The 23,975-nt window shown below is 38.4% G+C and overlaps 1 protein-coding gene across 6 annotated transcripts in view; it reads right to left on the reverse strand.

Annotated features, from left to right (window-relative positions):
- Positions 1-12,297: 12,297 nt before the first annotated feature.
- The window catches only part of IPO11 (importin 11), a 90,642-nt gene continuing 78,964 nt past the window's right edge, over positions 12,298-23,975 (reverse strand). For all 6 annotated transcript variants that reach the window (XM_054186606.1, XM_054186604.1, XM_054186605.1 and 3 more), the window contains 3 exons: positions 21,802-21,897; positions 18,147-18,231; positions 12,298-12,631 (listed from right to left, as the gene is read on the reverse strand). In XM_054186606.1, coding sequence (XP_054042581.1) covers positions 12,467-12,631; positions 18,147-18,231; positions 21,802-21,897 — 346 coding nt within the window. In that variant the 3' untranslated portion in view covers positions 12,298-12,466. The remainder of the gene's footprint in view (positions 12,632-18,146; positions 18,232-21,801; positions 21,898-23,975) is intronic.

Raw genomic sequence — 23,975 nt, forward strand, 5'->3', positions numbered from 1 at the left:
TTTTGATAGTTTATTTTTCCAATCTGTGTGCAAAAAGGCTGTGCAACTCAATGAGACAGGAAATCTCTGATGACAGGAATTAAAGATTAAAAAGGAGATTTATAAATATACCAAGGATTTCAAAAGTTGCCATCAAGAACAATTGTATATTCTTTGTATATTCTGATCAACGTTCTGGGATCCACAGTGATCTTGCAATAACTTGGGATCTACTTCTGACACTGGAGGAGGGCTGGAGCAAGGGTATGTTAAACTTAGAAACTTAAGTTGCATTTGATGTTTCTCTGATTACATGGTTCATCCTACCTCAGGTAATACAACAGTGTTGCAAGCATATATATCTTAGAGATATGTATCTCTGCAATCCCTCTCTCATTGCTCACAGCAGACATTTGTTATCCAATATAACTCTTGTCCAAGGTTGTACGTGGAACTCACACAATTTAGTTTTGAGAGACAAATTTAAAACTCAGTGCCTTGCAATTTGTTTGGTATTAAAAAGCCAAAATGTGTGATTCTTCATGTGAAACACCAAACTTGCTTTTTGTCCTGAAATACCAGTTCCTGAGGTCATTACATCACTACAGAAAGAAAAGGGATTAAAAGGCACTCGCAGAAACGGCAAAAGGCAAGAAGTACACATTCTGGATACTTGAAGATAAAGCAATTAAGATAGTTGACCTTGATAGAAGTGAAGTACATATGTTCTGCACCCTACTAGCCTGTTTAAAAAAAATTAATCTCAGCAAAAGCAGGGTGGGTTTTTTTTTATAAATAATAGAGACATCCTAAAATCCTACCTCTGAAATCTTCATGAGATGATTTGCCATCACATACTTTTCCCATATATGGAAAATTACTAATTTATAAAATAAAGTATTAGTTAGAGGAAAGTATGTGTCGGTGTTTTGCAGGGACTGGTGGTGTGTGTTTGTTGAATTAGCAGAAATTCAGCTCTGCTAACAGCCTCTGTATTAGTACAGAAGCACCACAGCAGCAGTGCAATGGAAGACGTGTATGATGGATTGGCAGTACTTGGGGTTAGTGGCATTGCCCATATTCAGCTGCAGGGTTGAATAAAGAGGTCTGGGAAAGCCTGCTAATGTAAGCAAGTCCAATAGATTTATCCCCTTTTGTTCTTCCTGAACATCAAAAGCAAAATTCTCTCAGGTATAATTGTGATTCTGTATTCAGAAATGTTCTACCCCAAAAGAGAGCTACTAGTTATGTCTTTCCATTCATCAGATACAGGGACAGAAAACCGTTTCATGCTGTTAGGATGTGCTATCATCTGTTATGATAATTATACTCAATACAGGATTATACCTCCTCCTCCCATGTACTACCATTAAAAATTGCCATTATACCATTTATATTGCTTTTGTTCTTCCTTGCTTCAGCTCCCTAAGCTGGAAGCTTTGTTCGAGTGAGACTTTCCTACTACAGAGCAGTTGTTCTCTGCTTATGTGCCACTCGGCAAACATTTGCTCTCAGCAAATTTTACGGCAGCTGGCTAAACCTAGGACTAATGCATATGTCACCCCCTAACTCAGACACACTGTCTGTAATTTACAGTCTCCCCAGATTATAGCAATTTAACCAACAGAGGAATTTGCCTTGGTACTTCTAGTATTTTTGGTAGAGATCATTAGTGACACATCATTTAGTAGCTCGAGTTATCACTAACCTGTTCATTTTTGTTTGTGAGTTTAATGGTATGTAAAGCACAAAGCATTGTCAGATAGAGAAGTCTTACAATTTTAGCTAGGCTATTTTATTAGAACCATAACAACCCTTACTTGTGAAGTATGACACACAGAAAAACACAACACGCTATGCCTACGAACAGCAACAAGCTTCTAGGAGAATCTGGAGCCAAAGAAAAAGATGGGAAGAGCAGCGTTTCTGTCTGCAGTACCTTAACCACTACTTCTGACACAGCAGAGAGTCGCACCACAGGGTGCGACGCAACATCAAGCTCCTGATGCTGCCTAGCAAGAGCCTGCAATACCCAACACCTGCCCATTTTAAGGGCAGAAGCAACGAGTAAAATACTCAGACTGCAGCTATATAAATGATATGTGTAGTCAGAGCTCCCCACAGACCAAGTATAAGGGAGCATGAAGCAGTTTTCTAATTCTTTTCAATACTCATCCAATCCATAAGGCTTGCGTTGCTCTAGTAAGAGTCTCCCACCTTAGGGGATGAATCATGGCTGCTCTTCACACACCTCCCGTCCAGCTCACATACATTCAAGCAGCCACAGTACGGAGCTGCACTTCTAAGTTTCAGTACATTTTCTGAAAACAAGATGAATCCAAACAGAATTGGGTAAACTACACATGAACGGACCACACTTCAGGTTATCTAGACCCCTGTTTCCTTCACACCTCTACCAGTGCAGGCCAACTGTGGACAAGTTAGACCCACTGAGGTATTTGTAACTTGGCTTTAGTGTTGCTGATACACCATTTTCAGAGATGCATTAGAACACCCAGGCTACAGATTAAGAAGGCAGCAGGTATAGAAACACCCGAATTGCCATGCTGTTGCCATGATCTTGGTCTGGAAATGTTTATTAGCTCAAATATGAAGTAATTTGAACATAATTTATAAACTACAGGCTAATTTGGAGAAAGAAGCACTACTGCTGCTTCACTGCTATGGGGGGCCATAACTAACAGGTCTTGTTTGAACCTACCCTAACACATGCAGCTCCAAACACGTTTTTTCTGGCCACCTTTCTTGACTTGGAAATGCTAGACACAATAGTGCAAGGACATCTGTAGCAAAGCCAGCTCATGTGCAATAAAGATCATCAGTTTTGGCTCTACATGGACTTCACTAGAGCTGTGCTGGTTCCTGCAGAGCTTGTTACCCACGAGCCAGGTTGTGGGAGTGCACAAAGCAGCAGGCTGCGTCCAGCAATGGCATGGAGGTAGCAGAACACCAGAACCCAAGTCCTGGAAGCACAGGACACTAAGCAGCTCTACAGGAGCAAGGACAGCCAGCTCCGACTCGGAGCCTTAAAACCCTGCTAAGGCTCCACTTGGCGTGACCAAGATCTCTGCACCATTTCTCACTATGTTCTCTAATACTGACATTATCCATACAGTCAACTACAGTGATTCAGCTGTACAGAATAACTCAATGGGGAAAAACAAATCCTCCCATCCCTTACTCCAAGTGCAAATAATTTACCTATTCCTGATCTCTGCTTTACAATGTCACATCATAAAAGACAGACTGGATAGGAATGGATGCCCTGAGTTATGTATCATTTATCTCTATTACAGTTCTTAATTTCTTACAGTGATAGTGTCTGTTAGCTTATTACTGTCACAGCTTTTTCAGTTTAAATTGTGTCTCTATTTAGGGTAGAGCCTTGACTAAGATCTATCCTACTTATGGGCTCTACAGCTTGTATTAATTATTTTATCCCAATTTATGCTAAATAAAGATGAGTTGGAACTTCAATTTAACCTGGAAGCTGCACACAAAGTTCCTTGTACTTGCCTGGATTTAGGATTGCTTATGATTTTATTACTGTAAGATTTTACTGACTTTGAAGTGCAAACATAACAGTGGACAAGGGGAAATAGTATAGATTTCAGATATAATTGCCACTGAAAGAAGTGTTAAAGTACCTTTGAGTAAATTCAGTATTTGCTAGACTGACAATTCCAGATACAAGATCACACAAACCACTCTCTCTGAAAAGGGAGACAAATATCTTACCGGGTTTTTTTTGTTTGTTTTTTTCTTAATCAAACCCATACTTCAAAGCCACATTTTTCACTGGTGATGCCTACAGTAAGGCTTTACATCTGTATTTGGGGCATGCGAAAATGACCAAGAACAATCGTGTTATTGTCCACTTGGTGACTTACCACTGATTTGCTGCTGTTAAGCTCTGAAGCTCCACAGTCCCGTGCACCTTTGGTGTGAGTTCATGGTGGTATAAGCAAATACATTGCACTTCCTGTTTAAAACAGGAGGGGATCACACACTACCAGCATACCAACTCTACCAAGTGGTAACTTGATGTGCCATGATTTCTATTGGTACTATATGAATATGGCTTGAAGCACCAAATAGCTTCTTTCTTCACAACCACAGAGATTCTGGCAAACTTCTGAATGTACTCAGGTGCAAGCTTCAAGGGCTTACTTCATTGGGAGAGCTCTGAAAAATATAACAAACCTGGTAACAGTCACAGAAGCACAGGTGAGCGCAGGCACACATCTGTACTGAACAGAACATTATTACTACTCTGACACTGTTGCCTCTATTTTTCTTGTTTTCCATCCTTTTGTATTTATCATTTTCATAGTTTAGTATCATTTACTTCTTGCCTCTGTTCCCACGTCAACTCTCATCGCCTTCCTCTTTCTTTTTCTTTCCTACTATGCCTTTCCTGCAGAACACATTTTCTATCCTCCTCTTCCCCAAGGCAGCCCATTTCTCTTCTACTCCTACTGAGGGTATCTTGTACTGCACCTGCTTTCTGTAAGCAGGCAGCTGAAGTTATCCTACCCCAAGCTATGCAGAGAAACCACACAGTAGAGAACATAACCCAGTTGTGTTCAAACTGCAGAGGAGTCACTGGCAGTAACGTGCAATTCAGAGACAATTAATCTGCAGGAGTGACACTGTGAGGTCCATACCACCATCGCAATCTCCAGGCCAGAAAGAGCTAGTTTAAAAATACAGTAAAAAAAAAAAAAGGTGCACCTGGAATCATTCTCAAGTGCCAAGAGAAGCAAATATAGAATATTTCTAAAAGCCTGAGAGAATCTTCTCCTTAATTTCTAATTACAAGTCCCTATCCTCCTGTTACTATGGGTCCATCCAGTCTCCATACCCTATCACTGAGCAGTTCTCTGTTCTAACCCACAATCTTGTTTCTTTTTCACACTAAGTAACCTTAAGATCCACTGAGTTTCACCATTTCACCTTCCTTAGAGGATTTCTCCAGCCCATCATTTGATCTGCAATTTTTCCCCTGAAACCTCTCCACAATAGAAGACCCTCAAATCTTGAGGTGTCTTAGCAGCATAAATACCTGATGGGAGGGCCTGAAGAAGAGGGAGTCAGACTTTTCTCAGTGGTGCCCACTGACAGAACAAGAAGCAGTGGGTGCAAAGCGAAGCACATGAAATTCCACCTGAACACAAGAAAACACTTACTCACTGTGAGGGTGGACAAAAAGGTAGCTCAGAGAAGCTGTGGGGTCTCCATCTGTCTGTGGAGACACTCAAAACCTAACCAGACATGGTTCTGGGCAACCTGCTGTAGCTGACCCTGGTTGAGTTGCGGGGTTGGACTAGCTGATCTCAAGAAGTCCCATCCAACCAAAATGATTCTATGAAATCTCATTTCCAGTGACTGAGCTTGTTCAGGTTCTCTCTATCCCTCAACGACTGGGCCCTCCAAGTTTCCATTTCACCAGCCCCAAGAAAAACATGAGATATGAGGGATGACTCTGAACATCTGTTGCAAGGCTGATTAGCATTTCCCAGCACTGAAGCTTCATCTGCCTTTGTGTTGCTACACCACCCTGCTCAGTTATGTTCCTTGCAGTTCCTATTTCACTGGCAATTTTTGCCAGTTCACTATTCATCAATGCTTCCAAACCATTAGTAAAATTTTGATAAGAATCACTCCTAATACAGAACCTTGTGGCAACTTCCAATTAACCTTTTGCTGGGTTGAAAATCGCTCATTTACCTTCCTGCTTTCTAGCTCTCAGCTATTTAGATGTTAGAATTTAATTTCTGACTGCACAACCACCCAGCCTCCTCACCAGCTTCCTGAAAGTCCAGCTCCTCTCATTCAACTGTACTTTTGACATTGTGCTTACAGAAGCTCAAGAAAGAGGCACAAATAAACTTGCTGATTTCTGCACAGGTATTCCAGGAGGTGGCGGAGGGACAGGAACTGCTGCAGAGCAGAACAATCCTGCTTGCAGGGCTCTGGGCCTGATTTCAAGAGTGAGAGAGTACATCACAATGCTCCAACAAATGAGCATGGCTAGCAGCAAAAGCTAGAAGATTCTTGGGATCCAGGGACTATTCACAGAGCGTCATTGAATAATGTGCATAAATACCCTCGATGGCAGATAGAGAATGTAGGACTCATTGCTTCCTACACCCATAGCTGTTAGATTAATCAGTCTTCTCCTTGTTTTATCCCTGACTGAGGGCTCAGTGTCCTGCACACAAGGATTTCATTTATTTATTTAAAAAGTTGAAAATCACAAGTGCTAGTGAACCAGCAGGCACCTGCTACAGATGTAGTAAAACAAAAAGCACCTTCTGGTAGAAGAGAGAGTGGGAACACACAGGACAGAGCATTTCAGCAGCTGAACGAGATGAAAGTATTTTGCTGCATGCACATTTTATGCCTGTGTGCTTCCTCGCACACCTGCTTGATGCTTAAAGATTAGGTGGGTGAACCATCAGGGTGAAACTGATGTTTTTAGGTCTCTAATGTTTCCCATGAAAGCTCATTTAGTGAGTCAGGAGTCAGAAGCTCTGTATGCATGTACAAATTCCCACGTTCCTGCTGTATTAGATTTTCTAGTTTTCCTCAATATCCTGGAAAAATGGGGAAAAATATCTGCAAGATACCTTTGTCAACTTTGTTTGAAAAAAAAAAAAAAGAAAAATCAAATGATAACTAGGATAAACAGAATATTTCCAACTGAAAGAAAGACTATTTGGTTTAAAATACTTGAAGAACAACTTCAGAAATTATTCACAGTGTATTTTTTTGAAACACTGACATGCAGCACCATAATGAGATTTAGACTTTCTCTGCTCAGAATTTACCTATCAGCAATTCCAATTTTCTCAACTTGGTAAGTTAATGGATAGTATTTGTCTATGGTGTATGATTGACTCAGTTGGTTTCCTGAATAACTTCTGAAACACTCTTAGCTTAGACCACAACCACCGGCCACTAGACAGGCCCCATAGTGTTCTGTTACTTTCCCTCAGTAACACCAAAGATTTTGCCTGCGCAAATATTGCAAAAACAAATGTAACTTTTGGGTCAAACAGTCCCTTACATTTAAACATTTTCTGTCTATTTTTAAATGCTGCTTTAATAATCTTTCTTGATAGGAAGCAGTTAAAATTGATGTGGGAAGTGATGACAACCTGCAATCACAGCCAACATGACTAATTTTTTGCTGTTGTTTTAAACACCAACGTGTCCCTTTATTAGGACTACATTCCACAACAGAATTGGATAAACTTTGCAGAGGTTAATAAAATGCAGAAACTGAAAACTATTTTCAGGTGGTAAGAAACAATATGCAAGTTCAGCAAATTGTTTTACTGAAGAATATTTATTCTAAATGTTCTAGGCTTTTGACATGTTTAGAAGTGACAGTTTGACTTCAAAATTGGTTGGTATTTTATTAAAAGCTGGTTAAGAAATTTAAAGAAAGAAATACAACATTAAACCTTGGGTCAAGTAAATTTCTTTTGCTAACCCATCATTTTTCCCTTGTTCAGAAAGAGAATTAAAAAGTCAATTACTTGCACAGCTCCAGGCCAGGAGAAATGCTTTGCCACCTGCTGACAGCCATGGCTGACTTCACAAATGACATGTTGCTCAACGTGGGATGTGATTTTATTTTTTATAATCATCTTTTAAGGGGCATGCTTTACTCCCATTTATGTATTGGTGGTGGAATTTTCTTGTTTGCAGCAAATTCACTTTTGCTCCTTTTCATTTAATTTTAGACCACTTTTTGGAAACCAATCATCCATTTTATGTAAATCTGAAAATTAATTCCTTCATGATCAATATTTTTAAGCAAATAGTATGTAATAGTCAGTGCAGCAGTACACACTCAACCTAACAAAATGGTGCCTAGCCAATGTGGAGAACAGAGGATGTAATATTTTTCAGCACTTCTTACAAACCTGCAATAAATTTTTAAAGGCAGTTGACTACAGTTAATTTGATTTCATTTTCCCCAAGAGTCAGCAAAATCTGGTAAAAACAAGCTATTGTACCTTATGAAAAGTTTCTACAGCACCAGCAAAATCTGATTATCCGATGATTAGTCATCATTATTAATCACAGCTAGCACTATGACGAAGTTGTGACCGTTTTAAAATTAGTAATTAATAATTTATTTCTTTTAAGCAGCAGCATTGAAGCAAGACAAGTAAATGAGTTCGGAAAGCCTTCAAAATGTGTACCTTAATTAAAAAGGTGCTGCTTTTGCTAAGTGAAGATGTGGCACGTTCAGCAGTTCAGAGAACACCATGAACTGCAATTTAGGAGCATCACAAGAGTTTGGAACTAAATAAAAATTAAAAAAAAAAGCATACTAAACGTTACCGAATGATACTGACTGTAAATCTGATAGCATGCCTGTGTTAAAATGGTCTATCGAAGATAGATCATTTTTCATTTTATCATTGCTGAACCATCAGAGAAATGCGCCCATCAGTTAAAATTTGCAGTTACGAACTGTGACTCCGCTTAGGACTCTGGCTGTCACTCCTGGTACCCTGGGAGAAGATGTCTGAACACCCATTGGGACCAAGAAGAAAAGAAAAGAGGATCTTTATGATCAGCTTTGCTAGAGAGTAAACACTGTGTCGGTCCCTCTTCAAATTAAAATTGTGGTTCAAGCCTTGGAAAACAACTTCACGAGAGGAAGGATGACATCTTAGTTCTCTGAAGTCCTTTTCTTCAGGGCAGTATTAGCGTTGCAGCATCTAAAGGCACCCACCGCGCCGTCCACTCCCCCTCCAGCCTCAATGGCCACCACAATGGAGGACGTTATCGGGAATTGGCCTGGCCCTTGGACTTGCTCACAAACGACGCAAAAAAACTCATCCCTTCACTGAAGTGAAGGTAGGAGGCCACAACCTCCCTGCCGGCGAGACAGGGAATGCGGTGACAGCCCAAGACCGCGTCCCCTGCCCCTTTGAAACGTGGCGGGAGTGTTGGTCCGGCTCAACACAGCAGCAGGGCGACAGAGATGAGGAGGGCGGCCGGAGGGGGCGGCCCTGCGGTAGTGGGCAGGCCTGGCCACCGGGCCAGCAACGCAACCGGCCCCCATGGAACAGACAGCAGCGCCCGTTGCCTTCCAACCCCACGTGTACATGATATACATCTATATACATGCACATTTTATACACGTACCTAGATATATATATATGTTTTGGGGTTTTTTCTTTGTAAATCTAGAGCTTCAACATACTTAAGTTTATCTATCACACTTCAGGTTATCTAACGTTAAGTTTATCGTACTTAAGGTTATCCATCATACTTTAGGTTATCTAACCTTATCATACTTAAGGTTACCTATCTATTACACTTCAGGTTATCTAACCTAAAAGCATTTCTAGAAGTAAAATTATTCTAGTAATTGTTCTGTATAAAACAAACACTTGGACTACCTAACAGGATAAAATTACAGCGTGGATAAAATTACCTTTAGAAGATGAAAAAAATAATTCAACAAATGCAATGAGATTAGATAGGTTCACTTCAGTTAGGTCACTTCATTGACACACCAAAGTTAACTTCTTGAAGATGGAAGCAGAGGAATCAGTTCTCTCAGTTTCTTTCAGCACATACCTTCAAAGACATTTAACTCTTATCAGAGACAGAAAAAGCTTGTCTTCAACTCACAGTTATTGCCTCTTCTAAATGTAAACTGCTAAAATCTGTAAGCCTCAGGTGTTTAATTGTGCTGTAGAAAAAAAAATAAAATCCAGATTTATATTTTTTTCTGCCGTGAAAAACAAAGCTGAAAGGGCAACAGGATCAAAGATCCTGCCTCACGAGAATTTTGGAAACTATATTTTACTGCTTCGATGTCAGGCAATTTGTTGTATTCCGTTTCCCTTCTTCCCCAAGAGGCTGAAGTCAGAAATTTCAACAAGGGCTAATGCTTGCTGCTGTCCTAAACCACAACCTTCAGTGAAAATTTAATCCTATTTAGTAGGGATTTAGTATATAAGGATATTATATATAATTTTTTCTGCTGTTTTAAGATGAAATTTCTCCATTTTCTGAGTACTAGACCACTGCTGAGCACAGACGGACAATTTTGCAGTGTTCTGACAGTGGCTGTCATATAAGCAGTTATGCTGATGACAATTGGTTTCATTTATAGTACAAGCCTTGGAGTAAAATCTTCCAAGATGAAAAGCTAAACACCTAGTGACAAATTTAACTTGTTCCCTAATGCATATGAAAATGAGTACATACACTTATTCAGAAACGTTACTCAGAAAGTTAATCACAACGTTATCGTGCCATTATTACCCAGAAGCACGTCCATCATTCCTGCCAGAGTCTGTGCCAACATTAGTTACTGTGCACTAAAATAAATTGCAGTTAACACTCCACCACCACGTGAGGTAACGGGGGGCTGAGTATCTCGGAGAGCGAGGCAGGCAGCCGCGCCTGGCTCAGCTGCGCGCAGCCATGCTGACAGGCTTGACCTGAGACTGCAAGACGCTGCACAGGGAGCCTGGAGGCTTGGCCATGCAGCAGAAATGCAGACAGCAGCCTTTTGGCCAAGGCTGGACTACAGTAGGTAGGACCTCCCTCCCTCTAAAACGTCAGGCAGCGGCACCATTAGGCGTTGAGCACATGATTTTACCGAACAGTGATAGAAAAGTATTGCTTCCCGAGCTGGGGTTTTTCTGTATGCCATCCAGTCACGTCGTGCAGGGCCAAAGCTGGCGAGGCCGAACAGATCTGTGCTAGTTTTACATCGAGCCAAATGCTGGGGGTCTCCGCAGATTAACTGTGCAACAAATGCAGTTTCAGTCAAATGCCAGCGGGTTCTGGTAACTGTAGTTCTCAGCTGAAAGGGACCATTATCACACTGAGTCCCTTCCCTTTCAAGTACCAAACATAGTGAAAACTCTAATTTTGAGAATTGATTTGACTGATTGAGGAAATGACATGCAGATAACAGACAAAGTGTAACAATTCTTCTAACCTCCCTACACCAAGGTAAAAAGCAAGAAACTATGGGTTATCAAACAAATTCTACAGACAGATGCTGCCATCGGGGTACAGGGAAGGTTTTGCATTCAGAGATGCAAGAGCCTCAGCAGCCTCTGCCACTGAAGCCAAAGGAGGAGGGGGGAACCGTCAGCCTTCCTCTGCAAACAGAAGGGAGGTTTCAAAAACAGTTATTCCTCCAAGGGTCAGTAAAGAAAAAGGCTCAGATTTTTAAAAGCATTTGGTTATCTGGTAAGAGTAACAAAAGCATGTAGGTGTCTTTAAACAGCTAATCCCCTCTGAGAAAATAAAAATGAAAAAGCTGTCCTAATAGCTTAATCATCCCTTAGTGAAGCACAGTTCACTTCAACTTTGAAAAGTGGAAGATCTGAACTTAAAAGGAAAATCTCAAAATGGAAGAGAGCCTTTCTCTCCTCCCTCCCATGTGCAGGGTACGAAAGACAAAGGCACACAGAGAGGAGAAACTTTACCCTGTCATTCCTGCAGCTGTAGAGGTAAGTAATAAATAATTAAAACTCAAAGTGAGCCTCACATTTGCAAATAATTATTTCAATTGTGACCATCTGGGCTCAAACATTTCAGCAACAATTATGAAGTATCCTGATCATATGCCTTGGATTAAAAAAAAGCTTTGATTAAAAAAAAGAACAGCAATTTTAGTAGTCCAGGTACAGCCAAGAATTAATTTGAATTAATTACTCATCTACCTCTAGTGAGTTTCTCTGTGTTATGACAGGTAAAAGTGAGACAGAAGGAACTCAAGAAAGCAAGAAATTTTTCATAATAGAAATAAAGAAATTGGTGATAAAAATGAAAACCCACATCTTCAGATACACATTCTCTAACACCTCTTCAAATACAATTTAAGTGTTACAACCTAAGTTTTTCTTTCTCTGAGATAATTCAAATGGCAATTATCTTTTTCTCATGAAGGAATTCTTCTGCTCACAGTTTTACTGCTTTCCTAACTCTTTCTGCTTGTATGGTTGAATGTAGAGTGAAGAGACAGTAATAGGAAGGAGAGAAAGTTATAGGTATACAACATCAAGACAAGAAGCTCTCGATACTGAATCATACTGCTGGATTAATAGACACTTCTCATTAATACACATTACTAAGTTCCTTCAGACCTCTCTGTTTATGATGGCTTTGTGAACCAAATAGCCAATAATGGTACCAAAAAAATGGTACAATCTAGGACAGTATATATCATGTTAGGAATCATGGATGTGCTACTTTGATGACAAAACCCTAAGTATATTATTTAAAAAAAAAAACATAAAGCATTACCAAAGTTAGTTTAATAGCAACAACAGAAACTTATGTTTTATTTTTTAACACAAGTTATTTTCAGCTTTCAGTAGGCTCTTCCATACAAGATGGAAGGCTAGAGTTCTTCCCTATTTTTTTGGAGGGGAAATTGGACATAAAAAATCTTGTTTCTGCTTATTTAGAAGCCTTGTAAAAATTCTTGTAGCTGTGCAACAATTTCTGTATCCACGGTTTCCATAAGTGCCTGAAAACCTTGTTCTCCCAGTATTTCCTGCTGTGCCTTTAGCTTCTCATAGACGAACTGCTGCAATGACACAGTGTGTACAGGGTCCTTCAGTGCAAGCTGTGGAAAATATATAAGAGAAAAAATTTTAACAATGCACTAAAGAATACTCTGTGACTTACTCATCTCCTTTATAACCTGAGTTCAAGAAAGGAATCTTCTGTTTTTCTTTGTACTTAACTGAGAATAAAAAGGAAAAAACTCTTGTAAAGCAAAGATCAAGTTAATTATTATCAAAAGCAAATAATCAGTTTAAAACTATTTGAAACAGTCTCAAATCATGGACCCAGGCTGCTGTAAGATTTCACGCTCCTACAAGATAAAACAATTTCAAAGCTTCTTTGTTAATTAGTGCCTAATGTGTTTTTGCGACTCCTAAAAAACACATCCGATGTTACCATGATAAGCACGAACTACAGTCAGTTATATTTTACTAGTAAGGAAACAAAACACTGAAAGAGTTGAACTAGTTTAGTTTATATGACAATGGCTAAAATAAACAGTCCATACGCATAAACAGACACACTTCTTCAGCAATAGTTCCTATTCAACCCCGTCAGTCGAGCGGATTATGCAATTTTCTTTTGGGAGGGACAGAGTATTTGTCACTCTCTTCCCCTTGTTAACTGCTTCTTAATGAAAGCAAAAAGAGGTAAATGAAGGGGCTGCATTGACATAAGACCAATTCTTAATTTCAATACCATAAGACATGTGTGGACAGTCTAAGGACACAGATAGTTATGCAGCATTTGTCTCGCAGTCCACCTGGACGGATAAAAGCGGATGGGAGGTGGCGACACCTGCAGCTGGCCACACCATAAGGGATGGGAGGTGGCGACACCTGCAGCTGGCCACACCATAAAGAAGTGCTCAAATAAACAGGAAATTACTGCACACCCCTGATCTGTTCATCGTAGTATCAAAACCAAACAACACTACTCTTTATGCCGGAGGACCAAGAAACAAAATGTAATGCTAGATCTCAAAGCCCACTGAAATAGGAGACTTGTGAGCTCATAGCACACTGCTGTGCCGCTATTTCCAAAGAAATCAGGCATATTAAACTTGCACAACTGCTCTTTTGGCATGACACAAATAAAGAAATATTTCAATGTTAATATGGGGTGGAAGACATTAAACCTTAAGATTCTTTCCTTATTTATTAAAAAAATATTATACCCAAAACAAGGGGGAAATACTGATTGAAACAGGCACATAAATATAGGACAGGGTAAAACATCTAAAACCACTTTAATTACCACAAAAGAGAAGTTAGTCTTACTTCTTATGAACAACACCAGTGAAAAGCAGGCTGCTTTTTAGCCTCTTCCATCAGTGCTTGCAACTTCTTTCTTATTACGGTCACCTCACCTTCCGTATTGTGAATCTCGTAATCATTCCCTCAGTATTCCTAATATTGGCTTTTTAGCCTTTGATTCTTCACCATTTTCTACTATCCAGCTATTTTACATTTCAAAGGTAAGATATGATCTTTTTTATTATTTATCCCTAACATTAAACTCTTTTGAAAAGGGGAGTAATTGTAATAGTGTTTAGTGTTCTGCAATAATTATTCTTAGTAAATGTAATCTGGTCTCTAGATTATAAACAGACTTTTCATATTGAAATTTCAAATTTCTAAACCATGGCTACTCTAATCAAGATTTGCCAAGGTTAGCGTTATCCTTTTGTAAGGGCATTCGCACAGTCTACATGGTAAAAAAAGACTGTCTTGCCAAGCAAATAATCTAGCAATTTCTGAACAATTTGCATCTGTTAACCAACAATTGTAATTTAGGACATATAATGCATTTCCAATTAGTTAGTTTCAGTAAGTTCATAGCTCTAAACAGACACGTATAAAATTATTGTAGGGAATTCTGCACAGAAAACCAGGTATTAAGATTGCCATAGACATTTTTCTCATCCTTGTGACCCTGACCCAGCAATAACTACATAAAAGGCATGCATTACCAAGTCTCCTTGGCAAGCACTACCGAAAAGCCATTCTTTAACAACTTTTTAACCCATAAACCAATTAATCTACATATTTAGCTAACTGTATGACTTTTGTGACCCTACCATAAACCCTTGTTTAAGTTAAAGTACTCATAATTAGAATGGGAACTCAGAACAATCTGCCTTAAAGTATCAGCTTCAGGCAAGTTTTCTCTCTACTCTATCAAGTCAAATTAATCTCATCAGCAATTTGACATCATAAAGTTTATTCTTCTGACACTTAAAAAAAAAAAGATTAATAAAATAAAGAAAAACAGATTTAAGGTAAATAAACCTCTCATTTCTCATGTGTCAATGTTCACTAATAATTCTCAAGTCCAAATTTTTTCCCAATTTTAACATGCTATTAGAATACAAGTATGTGTGTTAGCTGTTCTAGCACCCCAATGGTGGTTTTCAAACTCTGAACAGAGGCACTGTATTGTTTTGAAAATTAAGTGTTCGAATTCTTGCTTATTTGCAAAGCTTGCTATAACTTCAATTCTGAGCTATCTCCAGCATCTCTTGTAATAATAATAATTATAGAGATGTTCTCTAACATCTCTTAAGGGTGCTAACCCTTTACCACCTGCCTCATAGGAGGTGAGGATGGGTTTCCAGATAATCCTCTGAATCATCCCTGCCATACTACTGAAAAATAATTAATCTTGAAAAAACAAAGTGAAGAAGATGAAAAAATAATATAACACACAATTCAAAGCTAGTAATTTTTATCCCTAGTGGAGCTGCCAGATTTGCACAATGCTGGGAGTTACAGGAACAGGCTACCATATGCAGTGCAACTTTGCTACAAAATTACTTTGATTTTAGGAGTATTATAATTCCACATTTTCTTTTTCATGAAACTTTAGTGAAGCTAGTCAACTCTATATGTAGTCTTTCCATTAGATAGGAAAGTAACTGAAACACTTCTGCTGCGTATTGGCTAACATATGTTCTATCAGGACAAGTGAGAAATTGTACAGAACTCTGCTTAGTTAATTGCAACAAGCACAAACCCATCCTTCACAGTTCAAAGCAGCAGCACTGTAAGCCAGTAGGGACTTTTGTAGTATGATTAATGCCTGCTGCTAGAAGCACATCTCTTGTAAGCCAGTAGGGACTTACGAGTCTCCAGGCTTAATTACGGAGTTAATAGACTAGTTTGATTTCATTCAGATAGTCATGTCAAAGATATTTTGAGTAAATTAAAGAGCTTCCTGCAACATCAATAAATTTGCTTTCCTTTCACTCTATGTTTCTGGAACTTGTATTCAGGACTAATAAAACAAATTAAGTAGCTTGGTATAATTAATTTGTTGACAATATTACACAATCAGCTGCAGTCTTAGCTGAATAAGCAAGCAAAATCATCAGTTTGGAAGAACAGTAAGCACTGTTCTTTATTCACTGTATTTTTGTTATGAAAAAATTAAAATAGTATCTTTTTTAAGAGAAGACCCATAAGATGTTTTTAGATTATTCTATTTGCGTTTGGGAGGAAAAATCATCCTCTTGAAAATTGAGTCTCCAGCTTGCTAAGCACTAAGCATCCAACATCAGTCCAACACGGAACACAACCATATCAGTATTAACACTGGCTATTATAAACATATTTCCAAAGGATTTTCAGAATGCTTAGTAATCTAGAAAACACAGTAACTGTGCAAATAGTTACATCTAGACTGTGAGATCCAAAACGAAAATGAAGCTTTGATGTTCATGCACGGCAATTTATTCTGTGTAAACCTCCAAGGAAACAAAGGCTGAAAAGGTGTTTAAGCTGAATGTTAAACAACAGATAAGAAAAAAATCACAAGCAATTCCTCAGAGAAAAAAGACAAGTGACATGGCTCAAGAGAAGGTACATTTCCCATGTAAACCAAAACCTGCCTCATCATGTCTGTAACGGCTCTGGCTTCTCCTTACCAAAGTACAGCCATTTCTCTTCATTCAAATGGCCACTGACTCTGTATTGCACGTGACCCCGGAACAGTCCCCTCATTATGACAGTGTTCATCAACACTATACTGGTGCGTTGTACCATTTAGGAGGGAAGAATGATACAGGTCATAAACCAATGTGCCCTGCTTTTCATTTTGCCTGATATATCCACATCGAAGGTAGTCCATAGTAAATCTACCAAGTCTATATTTCTAAATACATATCCAAACTATTAAAGTCAACCTGTAACTGAAAAATTAAGAGAAATTCTGCAAGAAACTTATTAAAACTTTAGCCAGCCAGAAAGAAATAAAATTTGACTATATTCAAAAGAAACTGAGAACAAGAAAGGACTGTAAATTTAAATTCACTTTATGTTTTTTAAATCTGATTAATGACTCAATGTATCTCTCTCCCTATTGATATATAGGTATATCGATCCCTACTGATAACGACCTATATGTATCTATGTATGATAAATATTATCATTCTGCAATGAACAGTCAGAATATAATTTAAGCCCACAAACTAGAAGAAAATTTAACCAAGCCTAACAGAGTCTAAAGATGCTTTTAAGAGTAAATGAATTATAGAACTATCTAATACATTTTTAAGGACCATAGAAAATAATATTTCTGTCTTTTGTTTAAATCTGAAATTGCAAAACAGTAGGAATTTCTCTTAAGGCATTACTAATAGCAGAAGAATACACAAGAGGTTTTGTGTCACTTTTTCTTTTTTTAGAGGAACCATAGACTGATTAGTATTTAGAAGAGAAGCTTAACAACAAACCAAAAGCATCCAGTGGCTTAAAATCCCCCCTAAACTAAAACAAACTACCAGAAGTCATCCAAACTCTTTGCTGCTCCTACAAGAAGAAATGAAGCACTACAGGAGTGCCCACAAGTATTCTTTTGGACACATGCAGGTCAGTTAAAGCAAATGTGTGATAGGGCTACGCACATCTATTCAATCACCCAATTCCACATTTTCCAATTACCCAATGCCAAGCAGTTCAGACTTTATTTTATTTCACAGTACTTGTACGCTGCAGTTTTCTGTATGAGGAAACAGTTTCCCTGAACTTCTACAAAAGTAAGTTAAATGATGAAACGTTCACAGATTTGGTTGAACAAAAATAGCATAATTGCACGGGACCTAATCCAGATATCTTCATCTAAACCAATGCTCCTTATTAAGAGTTCTTTACATTAGAAAGAGGTTTTATGCAAGCACACATAGCTTGCATAAGCTGTTCAGGTAAAACATATAATCCAATATAACAAGGATTGTTTTAAATATGAGAAAATTGGCCTGCCATGACATTTCAGTAAGCTTTAGTTCCCTGCGTTTTTCAATAAACCCTTTTTATAAAGTCTTACTATAATAGTGTCCAGATTTTGTGAACAGATGATGTTTATTTTGGCAACGTTTTCCAAGACTCAAAAGGAATGCAGAAGCGTAAGTGTCATGGCTGCAAAGTTTCATCAAAGTATTTTCCTTTTCTGATTCAAGAGATGAATTTTCCAAGAACAATAGATGAACCAAATCCAAAGGCAAAGAATTTAGTCTGACACAAGTGAATCACATAATCAGTTGAACTGAATAATTGAATAACAGATGTAAAACTTACCATTTTTTTCCTTTTGTCTTGTTCTGTTGGAGGTTCCTCATCTTCTGTAGCGATGGGCTCTTCAAAATGAGACATCAACATGCAGCTAAGAATGGAAGTAAGAGTACGGTTAACACACATTATCATTAAAAATTATTCTAAAGCCCTTTTAAAAACACAGGGCAGCTATGAGGGAGTTTGATGAAAGTCAGGCAATCCCTGTTAGCACGTACTTTTTTTTTCCTGAGAACAGTGAATCTAAAGAAGCCTGAATGCATTTTCTGTGTCACTTACACCAATGTAACACTCTCAGTTATCCCTCATATTTTAGCTCAAGTTCTGCCTTAAAAATTAATTTCTGCATCTAGAAAATGGCTATGTAGGTTTAAAAAAATTATTATAGAAAAACCTACTGTTCCTAACTAGAATTTCCCAGTCTCTCCAAGGAAGTGCTATACAAGCACTCTGTATCCTATCAACGAGAAAACTGATGTGGCACATATGCAAAACCAAGCCAAGACTTCTCATTGCATTCATGTTTTCCTGTGAGATCTTGAACAAGAAGACCTTAAAACTAATAAGGTCACTGCTATTGGTTCTAGACACTAAACAATAACGTTTCAGGCAGAGAGAAATGAGTTAGCTTCTGCAGTCATGTATTTGAAGGCTTTTTTCTAGGCAGGTAAAACAAAGTGTTTAAAATTCTTACTTTTTGTTTTGCTCCACCCTCAACTGGTAGGTACAATACCCACAACTAACAGCCATATTTTAACTATTATTTTTGCAGTAAATAGAAAACCAGGAAATATGAAAATAATAGTTTAGATGCCAGAGGTTTTTCTGTCTCTCGGAACAGTTTGCACACTTTATAAAAAGCACTGGTGAAAGCTATCCTACAGCAAACGTGCTTTCCATTCACTTTATATTCTCTACGTTGAAGGACTACACAAATATTCCACCATTTTATCATTTTTTTTCCTAGAAAAGCTGCTTTGAAACTCAAAGGATTTAAAAATCTCTCAGGTGACAATAACTTGCTGCTGTGTATTTGGTATGTTTTATGGCAGGAAGGACACATAATTCACAAATGACAAAGCATCAAGACAGATTATTGCTCATTTGCATAATTCTCATTATGAGCCCATTATTGTTCATTTTCAGTTCTGTGCTACTGTGCATTTTTAATTGCTGCATTCCACTAGCAGGTGAAATGTTCCTGCAGCTAAGTTGAATAACTTGCTTTAAAGTTATTAAAATCAAAAAAAGTTGTGATTTTATGTGAAAATGTTCAGGTTTACTCTGTTTATATATTCATTTTTCTACTAACATGGGTTTAGAGCTGTATGAAACACTTGCTAAACAGCATGGAAGAAGGGTCAAATGCTAATACAGAAGCCATTTCCAACTAATGCATTAGTTATTTCAAAACAATACAGCAAGTCTCTTGTCTCCTCTCCTCAGAAATGACATGATTTCTTCAGTTTATTAAAAAAAAGGAGACAAAAATGTATCAATTGCCAAAACATAAAAGATTGAATTGACTTTTTCAGACCTTGATAAGTATCACAAAGGAAAACTTGGAAAGGGGGGGGGGGGGAAGAAAAAAAAAAGGAAAAAAGGAGAAGCAAGATGATAAAATACTGGCGAGACAGGACTACAACAATGGAATGCTTCTCTTTCCAGAAAATCTGAGGTTTCTCAAACTTTCATGTAATTATTGCTACAACGCAAAACATAAATGCTAGGAAACTGGTCTGAGTGTAATCCCTTTGTACTGTAAGCCAGGACACCATGTAAGCATTTTCATAACCTGAACAAAATTCCATCTAAAAACTGGTAAGAACTTTACCTCTGCCTTTGTATTTGGAAAGGCTCTTCCAAAAACCTCATTGCTCGAACTACAACAGTTTCTTCAGATTTCCAGTTTAAATGTATTCATGCTTAGCTTACACTTAAGCCAGCACTGTCATTTAATTTGTATAGTTTTCCCTGTGTGTGTTTACCTCCTTTTCCTCCTTCAGTGGCTGCAGTTCCATAGTGCTTCGGCCTTGATTATCCTATGCTAAACATGCATGTTGATTTTGTCTCTGCACTACAGTAATTAGATACTGTGATAATCAGTGGAGCGCACAATTTTTTTCTGAACCTGGAGAGCCAGAATAGCACACATACTCCAGATGAGTGCTCTCACTTTATTTACTTTCAGATGATGTCAAAATATGTAACACAAATGTCAGAATCTTTCAAACAGACCATTCAGTATCTGTCAACAGAAATACGTCCTTGGTTCAGTGTTCCTATATTTTATAAAGCAAAAAAAATGTCCAAAGTTTGGAAAAGTATAGTGACAAGTTCTACAAGCCTTCAAGGTTAAAATATGAAATGAAATAGGACAAAGTTTTATTTATGTCTCTGCAAGAACTCTTTTCAACAAGTGCTGGCAAGGCAACATGTTTAGAAATAGAAGGGACTCCGTAATGTTGTCTCCCAGAGCAAATAGAACACAGTGTCAAACCACATTGTCGGACTTTGGAGTTACATCTTCTATACTGATAGTTAGAAAAAAAAAACCAAAAAAAAAACCAAAGTACTTCTGCCACTAACTCCTGGGCATAGTTCAGGCTCAGCACAAGTGTGGACCATTCTCAGTGCACACTTGTGTGCAGACCACCTGTTTTAAGAGAAGAAAAACTTAATAGATTGCATGCAGGGTGTTCTGTGCCAGCAAATATCTCCTTAAGCAATTAATTAATTAGTCCAGATACAGTCTGTTCCATCACCAGGTACTTACTAGAAAGCTAGAAACTCTTGATTCTTAGCGTCTGGTAAATACTGTTATTAGAATATAATATCTGTAGGCACATCTTGCAGAGCACCTGTTTTTTATGTCTTACAGCTCACCATCATTCTAAAACTATGCAATCATTACAGAGAAAAAACAACAATAAGACCTCTGTCATAAAAAAAAAAATCCTTATTATTCAGTGGGTTGTTTTTTTTAACTTCTCCAGCTCTGATGGAACACCACCAGCAACCTGGGAGCCAGCAGGAGATGAATGAGTGTGGTGCTGGGTGGCAGTGCACTCTGAGCACGCCTGACACCACCTTCCTGCCACAAACGAACTCCTGCTCTTGGCTCTGGAAACTGTTTCTTGAGGTATGCAATGTAGCAGCAGGTGTGTTAAGCTGAACAACTGAAGGGGGAATATGTCCTTGTGGGATAGGTTTTTAAGTTCTCCAGGCCATAAATTATTGTACACTGGCTCCACTCAATGGGGCTGAGGTATTTAGAAAAAGATCTCAGTTAAACTCCAGATGTCACAGCCGAAGCAACTGAGCTACCAGCCTATCAACATACAGGTTTGTTGGATTGTAATTTTAGATAATAGTCAAGTGAGCAAAAAAGCAAATCCAAGCATAGATTTTAAGACATCATTTAGAAGATAACAATGAACAGCATAAAATTACACTGTCATTTTAAGCCCTCCTTCCCCTGTTACAATTATTTTTTCTTAAGACTAAAAATTTCGTATCTTACTAAAACATTCACTCTTGTGAACACAGAACTCTTATGAGCATGTCTTAACTGCCTACAGATTTTTCCAATAAAAACACTACATATAAAACAGTACTGCTACTGTTAAACTCACAAAAATTAACTGGATTTTCCACTTACTCTTTGTACGTTCCTGTTTCAGGATCTTCAGTCATAACGTCATGCAGCCCTTCCACTGAAATGTTGATGATACCACAAAATTTATCTTGGATAACACTGGAAAAGAACAAAATTTATCTTGGATAACATTGGAAAAGAACAGGAAAGTGACTTAGCTAAAGGAACTAAACAGGAAATTTGCTCAATAACCGTAGAGCACATTTACTAAGCAGTATTTTCACCGCTTAAGGCTTAGCTGAGCATGCTATCAAGCAGCTAATTTCTGTATTTTTTTTTAATTATACAAAAGCTTCAAAAAGATGCAAGAAAACGTTATTCTTAAATAGAATAAAAGCTCATATGCCACTGTTGAAAACCTAGAAATAATTACAAATGGAATAAAAGAAAAAATACATTAGCACAAGGCTCAAGAACTGAGTGGGGAGGGCATGCTCCCGCTAGCAGGGAGGTCAGAGTACTGGCTTCTGTTCCAAACACATTTACACATATTCAATGCAAAATCTACACGCAAACCCTTGAGCACTGGGCAGCTTGTGAAGATGGTACACTCCGCTGTTGTTATCCCTGTCCCGCCTTGCAAGTATTGCTTCGCCATTGTAGGCAGCTGAATGAATCCCCAGAAAGGGTGAAAAATATGCGCACCCGGTTCTGCACAAACACCTGACTATAGCGAGAAAGGCGGGGTAGGATTTCTCTGCTTCAACACAGGCATCTGCTGCCATTTGAAATCACTATGCTATTTAAGACAATTGCAAAGGGCTGGCAGGTATCATGCAGGACTTCACAGATACACCTTTCCCCAGCATGAGCTGGAGGCCAGACCGGATATCCCCACAGTGCCCAAAATGATACTAAACACTTGTGTTCAGACACTTGTCCCTGCCCTGAGAATGGATGTGCCTGTAGGGTTAGGGGCATAGAAACATGATCTCCCCATGACAGATGAAGTAGGTGCCACCAGCTCCCAGTTAACGGGAAGCAGCTGTGACTGCTGTTTCTGCTGAATTTCCTGCTACTATGGGTCTAATGCCAGAGACACGCAATTGTGGGACTTTGGTGCACAGATTCCTACTCTCTGAACTACAAAAGGGTGAAGACACACTGCAAACGAAAAGATGTTCATCTTGGGAAGACTGCAAAAGTTCCTCCTACAAGCAGCAAAGAAACAGAAATGGCCTAACTGGTGATGGTGAACTACAACTCTCTTCCCAGGTCTGCCACTGACCAAAGCATTTTATTACTCCCTGTTTGGAATTTCAGGCTTCATTTTCACCAAAAGGTGCTGCTGCTGTCCAGTAGGCAGAGGCAGACATTTTGCATATTTGTTTAAAGGTACTGAATACTAAGTTCACATACTGTAGTTTGACTTTTTGTGTTTTAACGAAGACAAATCTATTTCTTAATATTCTTCCATTTCCTTTTCTTATTTGGGATGAAAACTGAAAAAATGGATCAACTGTAGCTCCTTGTACCTTAGTTATTGCATTTGAAATACTTCTTGTCAACACAATTTTAAGTATATGATAAACAGACTTCATATAGCAATGGATACTTTGGAAAAAATACGTATCAAGTTAGAATACTAAGCATATAATTTCTTTTTAATTCATTTTGATAAGATTATGATTCAAATCACAATAATTTTGTTTCCAAAGAATTATTTTTGTTCCCTTTTTTTATTCAGCTACTGTGGAATGCTAGGACCTGAACTGTATTTTGTATAATGGAACCTGAAGCTCCTAAATTCCACAAAATGAAAATTGACACAATTTTCGTTCAGTCTGGCTTGTTCCTATTACCATTGTGAAGTATGTATTTTAAGAGACTTCCTCCCTTGCCGAAAAGCTTCCCCATCTCATTCAGAACAGCAAAGTATTACATGTTGTGAGACTGAATCTCTTTGGGGCCCTGCAGAGAAAGCGAGCGCTGTCTGCTGAGCAGCCTGCGGAACGAGCCCTGGGAGACACAGCAGCCTTCTTCACGCGAGTCAGAGGTTCCCACCTAGCACAGCTCCCATTAAAGCTCTTTTACCACACACTTTTTTGAAACACATCTAGGAAAATGCCATTAATGTGGTTAATATTTTCCAACATGAGAAAGGAAACAGCTGTCCTCAGAGTCATGTCAATAAAGGACAAGGGGCATTCAACGGAGAACAAATGCAAACGCTTTGC

The sequence above is a fragment of the Rissa tridactyla genome, chromosome Z (genome assembly GCF_028500815.1).
Source record: "Rissa tridactyla isolate bRisTri1 chromosome Z, bRisTri1.patW.cur.20221130, whole genome shotgun sequence".
NCBI classification, from domain to species: Eukaryota; Metazoa; Chordata; class Aves; order Charadriiformes; family Laridae; genus Rissa; species Rissa tridactyla.